This window comes from Natrix helvetica (genome assembly GCF_964273705.1).
Source record: "Natrix helvetica genome assembly, chromosome: 4".
Lineage (NCBI taxonomy): Eukaryota > Metazoa > Chordata > Lepidosauria > Squamata > Natricidae > Natrix > Natrix helvetica.
The window spans coordinates 40,566,530-40,583,345 of NC_138550.1; the positions used below are offsets into that span (position 1 = coordinate 40,566,530).

At 38.8% G+C, this 16,816-nt stretch overlaps 1 protein-coding gene across 3 annotated transcripts in view; it reads left to right on the forward strand.

Annotated features, from left to right (window-relative positions):
- Positions 1–16,816, forward strand: part of ILDR2 (immunoglobulin like domain containing receptor 2) — a 61,583-nt gene that overhangs the window by 27,753 nt on the left and 17,014 nt on the right. For 2 of the 3 annotated variants that reach the window (XM_081951134.1, XM_081951132.1), the window contains exon 4: positions 14,011–14,067. The exons of the other annotated variant lie outside the window; for it this stretch is intronic. In XM_081951134.1, the coding sequence (XP_081807260.1) occupies positions 14,011–14,067 (57 nt within the window). The remainder of the gene's footprint in view (positions 1–14,010; positions 14,068–16,816) is intronic. 3 annotated transcript variants of the gene reach the window in all.

Consider the following 16,816-nt stretch of genomic DNA (forward strand, 5'->3'; position numbering starts at 1 on the left):
TATTATTGTATCTTCATCAGAAAGTTGTCGGAAGGAAACCTTCATCAGAAAAGTATTAACTAAAGCAAGGGGGTGGCTTGGGGGAGACCTTGATAAGCCTGAAACAATTGGGAACAATATTTTTGGAGTGCTGAAACAGAAACAGAATTATTTCACCATGATCACAAAAGATATATTTGGAGAAAAAAGGGATGAAGCATTTAAAGAAGAGAACATCCTGTTAAGCACGAGGGTGGCTCTATTAATGGTACCGTGGCACAGAAAATACTTGTGGGGGTTGGCAGAAGAATGGATTCCATTCAATATCAATATATCCTAGAAGCTAATGTCCTATAATCAGTGAAAAAATTGAAGCTACATGGTTTGGAATGACCTTTAAAATTCCTAGATTTGGATATTATTGAGAATCTATGGGAATATTTCAAATGTGAAGTGTGTACAAGGAGACCTAAGGTTATTGCTAAGGGAGAAAAGTTCTATAAGGAAGTGGAGTAGGGGAATTAAACAGCAACAGTAGTCTGCTAGCTACCCACAGGAAACATTTGGAAACTATTATTTCTACCAGAAGAGGATTTACAAAGTACTAATTGAAAATGAGTCCAAACATGCACTTGCCATATTCACCTGCCATATTTGCATATTATTTCAAATATGTAAATGACTGCATATAAATATTATATATTCAAATTTGCAGAAAGATTTATTTATATTTGTATTCTGCTGTAATCAATCAAAAATTAGTGATTAAACATAGAGAAGTTGTGACAGTTTCTGTTTACTTAGGATTTATTAAAACCTACAATTTGAACAAGAGAAATCTGCAGAAAAGCCAGGTTTTGAGTAGTTTCCTAGAATGTTTGGAGCATTCTTTACTTGGGAGATAAAGAAAAGGCAATTGTCAGGTTCTCGCCCACTTCACCTCATGTGGATTGGGAACCCTAATTGAGACCCCTCCCTGTAGGAAAGCATGGAGTAGGCCAATTCTTATTGGAAGAAATGGTCCTTTTGATATCTAGGAGCGTGGTATGTAGAACTTTAAACCAGCGTTTGAAATGGACCAAGCATCAAATTATCAACTAGTACAGTGAATGAGATATTGGGATTATATTTATAGATATATACAAATCAAGGCCTAATTATTGTGATAAAGTCAGAAAACAGTAACAGTATAACAGAGTTGGAAGGAACCTTGGAGGTTTTCTAGTCCAACCCTCTGCTCAAGCAGGAGACCTTATGCTTTCTGGACAAATGACTGTTCAGTCTCTTCTTAAAAATTGTCAGTATGGAACACCCACAATTTCTGGAACAAACTGTTCCACTGATTAATTGCTATCGTTGAATCTGTTATCATTCCTTAAGCGAACCATTGCACTTGGACTAATTGAAGCTTCCAAGTCATCTTAGAAAGCAGCCCATGTTGTATATGTTACATACTGACAGAAAGGATGGTAGGTTCCACCGAGGTCTTCTGATCCGGTGGGAAAATACTGAATGGTGATTGGCTAAGACGTTTGACAGCACCCTATAAAAGGGAATGCTGTCAAACAGAAGGCTGCTGGATTGTACATAGTTATCACTAATAAAGACCTGTTGTTACTGTTAGCCTGAGTCTGCCTCTTCCATTCACCCGATCTAACAGTATATACATGTTGCAATAATTTACATTTGTAGTGACAAGGACCTGAGTAATTTATCATGGCTTTCCAATCTAATTAGGCTGGCCTCCTAACCAGAGACAGTAGTCACAAATAAAAAGAGTGTAGCAACCAACCCCCATTCAAATAGCCTGTGTCCCAACAGGACTTTCACTGTTCCCATTCTCTTCCTATTTGTCAATACATTTAGGACACTTCTTTTATTGAGCTTGCTAAGCAACTAAAACAGCGACCAATTTCACAGGCTCACCTTTCATATGGATCTACTCAGTACTACAGCAGCCTACCAAGCAGTGACGTGAGGTGAGGTTTATGACTGGTGAGGCACTGACACAGTGCTGGGTTTCAAATATTTTTAGACTTGTGGACTTCAACTCCCAGAATTCCACAGTCAGGCATGCTCAGTTCCAATTTAAAGCGACAGCATTTGTTTTTCTCCTTTGCTCCTTCTTTCTTTTTCTTTTTCTTCTCCTTCCCCTCCTTCCTCCCTCTCTCCCTTCCCCCCCTCTCTCAAACACACACACACACACACACACACACACAAGTTGGATTGGACTATCTCTCCTACCCCTTCCCTCTCTCACTCACTCTCAAACAAACACACACACACACACACAAAAGTTGGATTGGATATCTTTTCCAGTGGCTTGAAAGCAGCTCCTCTGCCATCCCCCCACCCCATTCCCCTGCTGCCTTTCCCAAACACCTCCACCATTGCAAATGCAGCCTGCTGTCTGGGTGGGAAATCCCTGGAACACAATAAAGCCCACCCACCACCACCTGCTGGCAGGCTGGGGTGAGAGGAGAGACAGACAAGCCGGAGGGGAGCCGAGCCTTCCAAAAGAAAGAGGCTGGGGGGAAGTGTGTGTACTACAGCATGGCTCTTTGCCTGGCTTCCTGCCTCCTCCTGTGGTCTCCTCAGTGCTCACTTGTGCTCTCCCTCCCCAAGTGTAGTTTGATTGCAGGTGGAGCCACGTTGCCTTTTCAAACTTGTAATCAGTGAAGCTGGGCTAGATTTTTATATAGTTGTATCCAGCTGTGTGTGTGTGAGAGAGAAATGAATGGGGGCCTGGGGAAGAAGTCACTACACTTGGGGAGGGAGAGCACCAGTGAGGTTAAGCAGAGTCATCCACGGTGAGGCAGCAACTAGCTCAGCTTTTTCCTTTTACTTTTTTTTTTCATGATGAGAGTGGTGAGGCTGTGCCTCACTTGCCTCACCTGACTGCACGTCACTGCTACCAAGCCTTCCTTTTTATTGCTAAGGTTCTACTGCACAATTGTACAATGTAGTATATATTATAATACTACTCAAATAATATACTATTATGTTTGAGTCATAAACCTATAAACAGATTATAATATTTCTACAGATACGGTATCTATGAGTTCTACTGACCTGGAACTGAATACTTGTTTTTGAAGCAGTTCTTATATATCCTATGCACTTACTCTAACCTGTAAGTAGTGCAGCTTCTTCAACTATCTTCCTTTTCTATAACTTGCATGACACTGCTGGCAGCTTCTTCAGTCTGAGTTCAGTCTTGTCCCTGCCCTTTTAACAATGCTTTGAAATGCTACTTATTGCCCAATGATCTCCCCATCATTCCTTATTACTTGCCAATCTCAGCCATACACTGTTAACAAAGGTTAATGGTTCAATTCAAAGCCCTCAGCACTAAAAGTTTCTATGGTAACAGCCCGTATGGCTATTTCTGTGTCTGTGAAAACTTTGATCTCTGGCAAATTTTGCCACTGTTTTTCCATGGATTGACAATCCCCCAAAAGAACTGATGGGAAAGCAGCTTTAATTCTATCTGAGGGAGCAAGGAGGAATTAATTAAATGACCACACGCTGTTAATAAATCTCCCAGCAGATTGCTGGATGCCTGTCTGATTTACAAGAAACACATTTCCTGTTCTGTGCATTTGAAAAGTTATTGGAATGCTTAGGTCAGAAGAATGTTACAGCTTGGCTGCACACTTGCACTATTGGGAGTTTCCCTCCCAAAAGAATTCCTGCAAAAGTTGCACAACTATATAGCTATGAACAATACACCTTCTCTCAATAATGTAATTATGATATATTTTTTAATCCTATGTTTAAATTGCTGCCAATGTAGTTGCATATTTGCTTGCTTTTTGTTTGTTTTGTCTTATTGCCCACGATATTCTGTTTCTTTGACCTGTTTCATAATTTTGTGCATATCTTCGTTCAGCAAGGGATAAAATTCCAAGAGTAATTTTTTTTCTTATTCCTCCTGACAGTCCTTTTAAATTTTAAATTGTGTAATTATTAATGGGGTATTTTAATGGCTGATTTTTAACATTTCTAATGTGATGTAATTTGTTACCTCCTCCGTGCATGTATGTCTTTGTATATGTGTGTATTTGGATAGTTTACGTGTTTGCACATATGTTTTTATGTTTTATATGTTTTATTGTACGCCGCCCCGAGTCCTGTGTGGAGAGGGAGCGGCTAATAAATTCAAATTTATTATTATTATTATTATTATTATTATTATTATTATTATTATTATTATTATTATTAGTTATTAATTTCCTAAGATTTACATAGATTATTGTGTATGAACATATCAACAGTTGCTAGTTGCTTATCTCATGTGTAGAGTTTTGTATCCGAACACTGTCTTAAAAATGCTTCCAATTCAAATATATTTGTCCAGCCTAATTTTATCTCCGTTTTTCTAGACAATTTGATGGCCTTTTTACCCACAAAGATAGAGAGAAAAACATGAAACAAATAGGACAGGCTTCATATACTAATCTTATGTTTTAGTGTACAATGTACGCTGTACAGCGTGCAGAGCATTAGAGGTCTAGAATAAAAATATAGTTTTATATTGCCAAATAACCAAAATATCAGCAACTCTAAACTTAAAACATATGCCTCAAGCAAATCTCATATTTTATAGAGTAGAATCCAAACATACCAAAGTTACAATGCTAGTTTTCCTATCTAATTTATTTTTTCCATATTAACCTATTACTATATTATTTACTTCTTCAGCCTAATGTTTTCTTGTTGAGGAGGATTGTTTTGTCTTTTTGTACCTTTAGGGTCAATCTAGCTTTCCTTTGCTTTTATTCCATAGTTAACTTCTAGGTATATGTCTCCTTTTTCAATTTTATACATTCTTATATTCTAAACAAAGCACTGGATAACAAATACCGTGTTTCCCCGAAAATACAACCTGTCCTGAAACTAAACCCTTGTGACACTTTTCGCGTGCGCAAAAATATAAGCCCACCCTCGAAAATAAACCCTCTGGACAATCCCCCCCTCTGACCAGGCAGAGCACCGCTCACCGACCTAGCGGTATCCCGAAGGCACCAAGCCACAGGAATGAGGTGGGGGCAAAGGCGCTTGCGTTGCTTGGTGGTTTCGGGGTACCGCTAGGTCAGTCAGCGGCGCTGTGCCCAGCTGAAGAGGGGGGGGGGGTTGCTGGGCAGCTGCTCTCTTGCGAGTGGGCTCCCGAAGAGCCGGGCACAGCCTCAGGGTCGAATGGCTGTGTTGCGCTGTCGCAGCAGCAATGCAGCAGCCATGAGGTGATCAAGCTTATGAGCAGCCGCTCGGCAACCCCCCTTTCCAGCCGTGTACAGCGCCGCTGACCGACCTAGCAGTACCTGGAAGGCACCAAGCAACGTGAGTGCCTGTTCGCCGCCCTCCGCCTCCCGTGGCTCGGTGGCTTCGGAATGCCCCTAGGTGAGTGAATGGGGCTCTGCATGGCTGGAGAGGGAGGTTGTGCAGCGGCTTTTCCGCTCCCCGCTCGCGCGAAGGGCATCTGCGCTGCTGGCGCCGTCCGCCGCTTGGTTTTTTTTTTCAAAGCACGGAGGATGGATGCCGCTCTGGAAGTACGCTCTATGGTTGTGGGCTGCAGATTGTACAACCATAGAGCGTACTTCCAGAGCGGCATCCATCCTCCGTGCTTTGAAAAAAAAAACCAAGCGGCGGATGGCGCCAGCGCGAGCGGGGAGCGGAAAAGCCGCTGCGCAACTCCCCTCTCCAGCCATGCAGAGCCCCATTCACTCACCTAGGGGCATTCCGAAGGCACCGAGCCGCGGGAGGCGGAGGGCGGCGAACAGGCGCTCGCGTTGCTTGGTGCCTTCCGGGTACTGCTAGGTCGGTCAGCGGCACTATACACGGCTGGAAAGGGGGGTTGCCGGGCGGCTGCTCATAAGCTTGGTCACCTCATGGCTGCTGCGTTGCTGCTGCGACAGCGCAACACAGCCATTCGACCCTGAGGCTGTGCCCGGCTCTTCAGGAACCCAGTCACAAGGGAGCAGCCGCCCGGCAACCCAAAAATAATAAGCCCTCCCCTTTAATAAGCCCAAGGCCATATTTCGTGGGTCAAAAAAATATAAGCCCCTGGCGTATTTTCGGGGAAACACGGTAGTTTGCTTCCTGAACACTTTGACGTGTATCTTATACTTTTTTTATAAATTCATGAATAGTATGTAATTTAATCTATCCAGTACCATTTTATAGAAATCTTCTGTTTTTACACAATGGCAATATTCAACATTTAGTTCCTGGTGGCTATGCTACACACATGAAAGAAACATAGGAAAACATGGAAATGTTGAAGCACATCCAGTACACCAGTTACAACTAGAATATTCATGGAGATCTAAACAAAGTGGCTCTAATGCTTGGAATGCAGCTTGGATATATGTTGCTACATATGCAAATGAGGCAAGAGAGTTCATTACATTAAAAAAAAAGAATTTGGTTCCACTTTGAAAGAATTTGGTTCCAGGACAGAAAAATGTGGTACATGAACCACTTATTGGTCTGACATATTAATTTTGGCTCTGCTTCACAGAAAACTCAGACTGATGAAAATTTTGTGAAAGGGATCAACAATGAAAGTGCAGGTTTTTCTTATTTGAGACAGGTGTTTTGAAGAATAACTGATGTTAAGATTAAGAAAAGTATTTTTCCTGACCCATAAATCAGATACATCACCAGTGACAAGTGCAGTGGTGGGTTGCAGGTGGTACGCTCCAGTACGGGCGTACTGGTGCCTACTGGGAGCACCGGCTACCGTTCCAGTATGGTGCTCCAGAAGGCCTACCTGCCCACCTGAGCTCCTTACCTGTATTTGAGCTCTTTGACGCTTCTGCGCACAGACCGTACGCTCCTGCGCAATGCTCCTGGAGCATCACAGAGGTGTCGTGGAGATAAGGACGCACGCGCACGCTGCACATATGCATGTGGGAGACGCAGGGCCCTGTTGCACTGTACCGGTTGCACCGGGATCTGGAACCCACCACTGGACAAGTGGTTCTCAGACCAAAGTTATTTGCCTGGAAAGCATTGAAGGATGTCGTTGAGAATTTTCTTGGCAACTACAGAGCACCAAACTACATTCAGCTGGTTGACAAACCTCTTACAGCATACAAAACCATGAAGCACAACATGTCAGTGAAGATTCAATTTCTGCATTCACACTTGGACTTCTTTCCTGAAAATCTAGGTCTAGTTAGTGATGAACATGATGAAAAGTTTCACCAGGATATTGCCACAATGGAGAAATGCTATCAGGACAACTGGAATCCATCAATGCTGACTCATTATGGTTGGACATTGCAACAAGATGCATCAGACACTGAGTACAAATGAAAATCAGCAGCTAAACGCTCGTAGCCCTATTGAATTCATGCAGAGTATAGGAAACATACAATTAAATACATTGCAGTATTAAAAGTTAATTTCATATTTCTCAAGATTCCTACATGATCACCCTCATTCTGAGATTATATTTGTAATCAGCTTGAATGGATCTATTGTAATTATCAAATGTTTTTTCAGGAAGCAAAACCTTTGAACATTTTTTGTTATGCAGTAAAACCAGTGCTAGTTACTTTTGTCGGCTTTGCTCTATTTTTGTTACAACTTGATTATATGCACATCTCAAATTTCTGCTTAAGCATGTGAGGCAGCAGGTGTCTTTACCAAAATGACTGAAAAGCATCTGTTATATGTACTTGCACAAGGAATATAATCAGTATACAGTAGGAATGAAGAAAATGACAGCGTGTGCTAGATTATTATTATCGAAAGAAGGGTAAACTTGCCATTTGAATATTCAAACCTTCTGAGACAGACTTAAGAAATTGGGCAGAAAGAATAGCAGGGAAGTAGTTGCTCTGAAACATAGACATATGACTATAGGGGTCTTTTGTTTGCATTAATAAAAATAATCTATTTATCAAATTTCTTCAGTTTGCTATCCAAGGAGGAAAGGCAATAACAAAAGGAAGGAGGAGTGATATGTTACCTTGGATAGCTTAATAGGCTGTTTTTACTTATTGGATTGTTCCGTATCCTATTTATTTATTAAATTTGTTTTCTCTCCATCTCGCCATAATGTTCAGACTTTGATTTTGAACTGAGTTTTGGCACCTTTTCCAGGCTTGGATATATTGCATTGTACAGTTATTTAGATAAGTGAAATGTGGAATAAATGTTCTTCCGTGCAGGAATGAAAGCTTGCTTCACCCAAGAAAAATGTCCCTTACTTGAAACAGTCCTGGGACAAGTGGGAAGTGCCACTAATTGGTATGGGATATTTATTGTATATCAGCCCTATTCAAATACCATATTATTCATACCTATATACCTTACTTCAATCTCTAGAAGATAATTATTGTTATTGTTATTTCATTTTTTAATGATTCTTTTCATTACAATGAATTGGTAATGTGGTAACTACAAATGAACAAATGTGTTGTATAATATAAAATTGACAAATATAAGCAACCATAATCTGTTAATTAGGTGTATCATTATATCTCTGTAAATCAAAAGATTATTAGCTTCTTTGCCCAACAGCTTACATCCTAAAATTTGACACAACACAGATGATAGTAGATATGAGTGTTAGAAGCAGGCTAGATAAAGGGAGGGGGGAAGGAAGAGAGAAATCTCATATACTGTATTTCATTTGATCTGAAACTATGCATTCAGTTAGGCCTGCTAAGATTAATTTCAGGGCACAATGAGAGTAAAGGAATTTTGCAAAGGTTTTTCAAAACCTGAAAGGTCACTTCATAAGAAAAAGATAGAACATGTTTGAATAGGAATGTGTTTAAAACAGATAATTTTGAGGCAATTATATACAGGTAGTTTTGTTTAATGACTGTCCTGTTCAGTGATCTTTTGAAGATATGATAGTGCTGAAAAAGTAACTTTATGACTGGTTCTTACATTTATGATTTGCATTGCACACTTCACAGCTGTCTACTGACAAGCAAAGTCATTGTAGAAGCTGGCAGTAAAACTGCTAGTTGCAATCTTGTGATGTCTCACCGTATGATCATGTTGTTTAATGAAAGGGTTATAGGTCCGAGTTGTGATCATTAAGCAACGATTACCTTATTCGGATCATATGAGTGAAGAAATAGTTGAAGGCAAAGTCAGAAGACCGTCAAAGTATGGGTGGACCTTTTGTACTGAATTAAGGAAAGGCAGCATAGAACAGTTGTATATTTTCAGTATATTTTTAATAGAATAGTTTTATATACTGATAAGAGATCTAAAGTGTGACAGCATAGAGCATTTCTTCATTACCAAGTCCTTCTATTTTGCCCTATGTATAACGCGGACAGATCTAGGTTACTGTCTCTTCCTGAAATCGTCCCTTCTGGACCTGATGGCTGTGATTTGTTTGTGCATTGCCTTGGGGATGTCTCCTCGTACATCACCTCTCAGGTTTCCAGGTTTTTCTTGAGAGCTGTGACCATTAGAGGAGAGAGCTGTAACCTCCCTTAGTTGGGCTTTTGGTGCCTGGCTGCTGTGTCTCTTTTGTAGTGGTCGTGTTTTGGTCTGTGACTGTAAATAAAGTATTATATAAGTGTCATTCGAATCTTGATTTGATAGAAAATAAAACCAATTTATTTGCTATGCCTGTTACTAATCTCTGATCATTTTGATTGTTTATGTACCATCAAATTGATATCAAATGTTAGTATTCACATATATTTTCTCCAGAAGAGTCTATTTCATCCTAGTTCTTTCAGTGATTTACTCATTGCAGCTATAATTGAATCCATTCATCTTGATGGTTGGTCCTTTTGTTCTTTTTCTTTTTCCTTCCACCTTTGCAAGCATCACAGAGTTCTCAAAAGAATTTGGCTTTTGCATAATGTGTCCAGAATATAATTTAACCCTGGCATCTATTTCTTATTTAAGTGTTAACTCTGAATTGATTTGTTCCATGATTCATTAGTTTACTTCGTTGGGTATCTTGGTATTTTCAGGTGTAATTATTAAGAATATCAGAGTTCTATTCTGAAAATTCTAGCAACTCTACATTTGCCGATCCTTTCCTTGATTTTGCATTCTTTCCTCTCCGAGAAATAAACCTATGGAAATATCATGTAGTCACAGCTGTTTTATTGTTTGAATATATCATTTTTAATTGATAAAAATGCTTCCATTTTCTCATATCACATTTCCAGCAGCTTCGGAACATTCCCTACCCTAATCAATGTGTGTTCTTTTGTCCTTTCCATATATTTTTGGTTCACATGTTGCTCATCCCTGTGGGAGGAAAGTTGGCCTTCAATTAGCAAGCATTCATGACAAGCCTGTGTGTTATCTCCTCCTTCTGTTGCTGTGGAAACCACCGGTATTAAAAAGAATGGCTGGGTCAGCTGTAGAGTTTTTCAGCAGCCTACTTAACAGTGGTTATTAAAAATGAGGATCAGGGGAGGAGAATTACACACCGGTAGGGAGAAGGGTTATCACTGAATTAATTCAGTGCATAGGGAAAAAAAATACAATTGTGGCAGAATTACTTAGGTTTTATTTTAAAACAGGTTGGATATTGGGAGTTCTGACACATTCAAATCTTCTTGCAGTTTCAAATTTAGATGTTGCTTTTCTACCCAGCCTTTGCTGAAATGGTTAATAAAAAGAGAGCTTTAGTGAATTCCATTACAGATTTTATTTCTCAGAACAGTGGTGAGCAGAAGGGGAGGGTGAGAAGAAATCTGTGAAACCAGTAAAGAAAATAGTTTTTCAGAAGGTGTGTACAGTGTCTGAAGAACATTGTATTTTTGGAAGCCAGCTATTAATCCATTCTTGGGAGTGGAACATCCAGGATCATTCCTGGCAGTCCTGACTACAGTAATATGTTTGTTTGCTAAGACTTGACAAAACATGTATAGATAATATTATTTTGTTTTATACTGATCCCAGTTTAGGAGTATTCAGAATGATAAATTTCCAGATCTTGATATATTCTGCATCAATTCTATTGCATTCTTCATTTTCTGTTGGTCTTTGCTGCTATTGCAACTGAAAACCAGACATTTAAGGCTTATATAGCACCCCAGCACTTTCAGGGCAGTTTTACAATGTAAGCATTATTTGCATATTGCACCCCAACAATCTGGGTCCTCGTTTACTGACCTTGGTGGTGCAGTTTACCGATCTTGATGGTACAGCCTTCCTCACTCTGGAAGTAAGGAAGGCTGACTCAATCTTGAGCCCTGTCAGGATCAAGCTTCAGGCTGTGAGCAGAGTTTGCTTGCAATATTGTAATTTAACCCTGCACTACAAGGGTTCCAAGAAGGGTTGCAGAAGACTTCATGTAGCCTGTGCCCTCCGAGATTAAAGCAGCCATAACCTTTGCACTGAGCCTTCAAGAATTAACCTCAATTGATATAGAAATATAGCCTTAGTCCATTTACAAAAAAAAATATTTTTTCTCTTAAATTTTTGTTTAAAAAATTAAAATACAAAGCGCCCCCCAAACATGTTTTTTTACAGAAATGAACAAAAAAACAACCAAGACATTAAAAAGTACATTAAAAAGGACAGAAACACATATTATTTCCACTAGTTTAACACTGATTTATAATTCAACAATATTAGCATTTCAACCCCTACCATACAGGCCCAAAATTTTTAAACTTCTAACTTTATTTGAAAATTATTAACCTGTCATCTACCTATTATATTAATACCAAAATAACTAACAGAAAGAATAACAAAAATGAAGGCAAGATTAAAATTTCAAAAAATCCTGTTAACAGTTCATTTTTGTATTTAACTTATAGAAAATTTACCACAGCTTCTTATCTATCCCAAAGCATCCCAGCTGTTAACTCTGATTCATCCTGGATCAAATATCCTTGTTTTCTTCTAAATAGTATCTCTTATCAATTGGTTAAATGTAATAAATCCATTCTCCAAAATCGATCTATCTCCCAAAAAAGTCCAGATGAAATTGTTTTCCATTTGAATATTTCCCTCAGTCTTCTTAAGGGAGCCCAATTTATAACTTATCCATTCAGTCAGTTCTAAGTTTGTAAGGTCATATTTCTTTCAGTTCCAAATTCCGCTGAATTTGCCAATTTTAAACCAAGTTCCTTTTGTAAATCTGGTTTAACTATAGTTACTTGCATCTGGGCATTCTTTGTAGCATTATTATTTTGTCAAACTTTTAAAAAAAGTTTTCAAATTGGGTTTGTATGTTAAAAAGCAGTCTTTTCAAAAATGCCAGCCAGAGTGGCTTCTCTACAAAGTGATACATTATTTGCTCTCTTGTAGTTTAGCAACCCAAGATAAGAAAGCTCTTCAAGGACAGAGAACAAAGAATGCTTAAGTGATATTCCTCACAGTAAAAAATGTATAGAGAAACAGAGAGGATTTTTTTTGGACATTTCAATCCAAAATTAAAAGAAAAAATTTAAAAAATAAGCTCCAAACTTTTTGCAAATTAATGAAATGCAAAATCCCTGTAGTGAAAGTCCAATATAAATATAAATCAAGTCAAGACACTTTCACTACCCAAGAACATGCTATAACAGTGATGGCTAACCTTTTTGCCATCGTGTTCCAAAAGCAGGAGGAGCACGGGGTGTGTCATGCACGTGTGTGCCCTGTCTCCGTGCATGGGCATGCGACCCCCCCCACCTGCATGCATGTGCAACCCTCCCCCTCCTCCCCTTTTGGCACACAATGACATGGTGCACCCGTTTTTCACCTTCCTCAGGCTCCAGAGGCTTTCTAGGAGCCTGGGGAGGGCGAAAACAGCCTTCCCCACTCCCGCAGGCCCTCTGGAGGCGAGAAACGGGCTGTTTCCCGACTTTCAGCTTGCGCATAGGGCCATTTTTTGCCATCTGGAGGCCTCCAGAGGAAGAAAGATGGTTCTACGGGCAACCTGGAAGTTCAGGAACTTCCGGGAAGCCTCCAGAGGGTGAAAAATGGCCGAAAATGAAAGCCAAAAGCAGCCAGATAGCGTGCACATGCATGCTGGAGTTGACAGGGCAATGTCTTGAGTGCCCTAAGAAATGGCTCCGCGTGCCACCTGTGGCACGAGTGCCATAGGTTCACCATCACGATGCTATAACTTCCTTATGTAAATTGAATAATTATTCAAAACAGCAACGTAGATCCCCAAAAAGAGACAAAGAAAACAGATAAAGACTAGCAGGGGATTAAAATAAGTCAGCATTCAATCAGTCTATTAACTTTTAGAGATAAAAAGAAAAGTTAAAAAGGAAACTTCAAGTAGTGAAACCCCAGTCTTGTTTAAAAAAATGATCAGCCAAGAAGAAAAAATGGGTACCTGACTTTCTGGCCTCTCATACTGGGAATTGCAATCTTCAAGATTCCTCTTCCCAGGTTGGGTTTATGGTCATCCAAAAGTCATCTTGGGTCATTCCTAAGTGCTTCCTTTGAAACCCAGGGAGCAGTACGGCCAAACAGCCAACTTTGGCAGCAAAATCAGTAGCTCATCGGCAGGAGAGAAAAATCCTCTTAATGTTCAGCAGCCATTACTGTGTTCCCACCTAATTAAGCCCAAATGTGGTTGCCTTTTAGTTAAGATAAAACATATGATGTTAAAATCTACCTAAATTGTGACATTTTGCCAGTATAACTTAATGAAGTAAAGCATAAAGTTATCCATGCTGGAACAAATATAAAATGCAGAACTGAACGATAATATTCACACATACAGTTAAGTTCAACCTCATATGGACAGTATTGTGGGTAACTTTTGAAAATCTTAGGTAACTTATCAATATGTAATGGTCAAGAAAACACAAAAGAGTATCTGTCAAATCCTTATGGTATCAGCTAGCATATTGCCGCATTATATATGGAATGATGACATAATGAACTTGTTACAATATTTAAAACAGCATTTCATAACACATACTTATGTCATGAGAAACAAAGCAGAGATGATCAATATTCTAAAAGACAATATATAGGCTTTATACCATGCAGTTCTATAAGCTTAATGTTGAGACAAAGAATGGGAAGTTATTTTCCTGCACTAACTTCCTTCTTTCCATTCCTCCTGGTCTTTTCTAGGCAGGACAGGGATGCTTGCTGGTCTCTTACCCAAATTTGCTGTGGATATTATGTCAGGTACTCTGCTATCTAACACTTTCTGTTCTTCTGTTTTCTACTGTACCTTGTTTGTGAATTTATTCCCTGCTTTTCCTTGTAGCCTTATTGAAGCCTTACCTCTTCAATAACTTTTTTCAATTTAAGGAGAGTAGGGGGAAGTGGTAAGGTTTTTAACAGGTCAAGATGAGATGTAAAAAGAGTGTTTTACTGATTTATTAATTAGATTTATATCTTGCCTTCTCTTCCAATAACTCAGGCTAGGATTGTATAAGTAAATATGGCTACTTCATGGGAAGTATGTTTATGTTCAAATACTATTTGAAGTATACAAACTTTCTTCTTCAAATTATTAGTATAATTGATATAATTCAGGCAAATATTAAGATCAAGGTTGAGTGAATTTGAAATACTAGGGATGTATGCATGTCAACCCCAAGCCTCATTTCAGAGGTTACTATTTGTTTCACACCATGTTCAGTAAGGAAGCTTACATTATTTAGAGATCAAATTTATTGTATTCTTAAAACAATGTTCCCATTTAAAACTTTTAAAAAACAGAAATTATTTTCATGAGTGTGTTGCATGGGTCTACTTTCTTTGCGTCATCATCTTCCCTGCTTTAGACCTCTTATTTCCCCCCCCCCCCCAAAAAAAAAAAGATCCTGGCAATATAGAGACTGGCCATTCTTTATCTCACGCAATATTCGGAGCAGATTTTACGAGTATGTTTTCTTGAGATGTATTGGTTTTCATTCCTAACAACAATGGCTGTCTGGTCATTTGATTTGAATACCAGCATTTATCAACAGCACCATATTAGGGAATTTTGATTCCATTACTAGCCTTTTATACCTAGCCTAATTTACCAGTTTACAACATTTGGATGTATATATTTTAGTATAAACATACATTAACAAAGAATTGTTAAATTATTTCTTGGTCTTTTTAAAAAAATATACTTAAAAATCTAACAGTTCTTATTCAACACTACAGGTTTCTTCGTAAATCCAATAAAGTCATAATGTTAGTTATATAAAATAGTCATTATTTTAGCTTGTATTCAAATTAAGGATAGCTTCTTTTCTATTGACATTTAGAAAGACCATGAAACTATATTTCATCTTTTGAGGTACCAAACAATAAGGGAATAGCTGGCCAGGGAATGGCTAGTTTCAAAATTAATTATTGATAAAAGAGAATATTGTACCTCTGGATTGAACTGTAGGATCCTTGGTGCTCTCTGAACTTGATAGTTTTCTTGCAGTTGTTTCATTACCTAGTAACTGATGATCTTATCTAGTTTGGTGACAATGTTACCCAATTTGGTAATGAAACAACTGCAAGGATATCACCAAGATGGTATCAAAGAGCATCCAGACCACACATATTGATTATTAGTGTAAGATATCTTTTATTATGAGTTTTTATGATTTGACAACTTTATGATGTTTAAATTATTGCATATTATATTACATGTTTTTATTATGTCATTATTATAAAATTAATTATTTTATTCATTATTGCATTGCTTAATGTATTTCAAAATAATTCCATACTTTAACTTCAGTTATGTTCTAGATGGAAATCCTCACATCTCTCCATGCTCAATTTTTTTTAGCTGTTCATTCAGCTAACAAATTCAAATTTCGACTAGCAGAACAAATACCCATTTGAAATGAGCAAAGAGGAGGACTTTGAGCTTTTCATTTCATACACGTGTGTCATTATATTGTCATTCTCCTTCATTACACTATACACAGTGTATTACTCCTTTATTATTTTAAACAATTTTTATTTGTTTTTAAACAAGGACAAACAAACATAAAAATAAAAATAAAAGAAACCCATCTTCCATTACAAATTGTAGAAAGTGTGTCAGTTGGTTACAGTATTTCCATGCATCTTTTCCATAGTCACCACCTGCTTTTCATATCAAATTGCATATTTTAAATTCACCTATGTTCATGTATATCACAATTATTATATCTAAACCTTAATTTGACTATAATTGTTTTTACGTCCTTTTATATATAATATTCAAAATCTAGAATAGGATTATATGATAACATTCCATTAAATCATCCTAAAATCATCCAATAACAATACATCTTTATAACATATTCTAGATAAAGCTTTTAAGCCTCCTCTCATAATCTCCATATATTGTTTATATAAAATTTCATATTATCAAACTAATATTTCTATATGTATTGTTAGCATTATTAATCGTTATTTAACTATAGCTATTGTCGCTTCATTTTATACATACCGTGTTTCCCTGAAAATACAACAGGGGCTTATATTCTTTTGCCCCACGAAATATGCCCTTGGGCTTATTATCAGGGAGGGCTTATTGTTTTGGGGCTGCCGGGCAGCTGCTCCCTTGTGAACTGGCTCCCGAAGAGCCGGGCACAGCCTCAGGGGCGAAGCAGCCACGAGGTAACCATGCTCACGAGCAGCCGCCCGGCAAATCCCCTCTCCAGCCAGGAAGAGCACCATTCACTGACCTAGGGGGTATCCCTAAGGCGCCAAGCCATGTGGTGCTCTGCCCCAGCTCCCGCGGCTTGGCACATTTGGGATACCCCCTAGGTCAGTGCATGGAGCTCTGACCGGCTGGAGAAGGGGGTTGCGTGAGCGCCTTTTCTGCCAGCAGCCTCACCAAGCCCTTGCGCAGCTCTCCCAGGCCACCGCCGCTGCCTGCTGCTGCCCACCGCTGCCCCGCTCCGAGCATAACTTCCAAACTCCAAAACTCGGGGCCGAGTCTTCC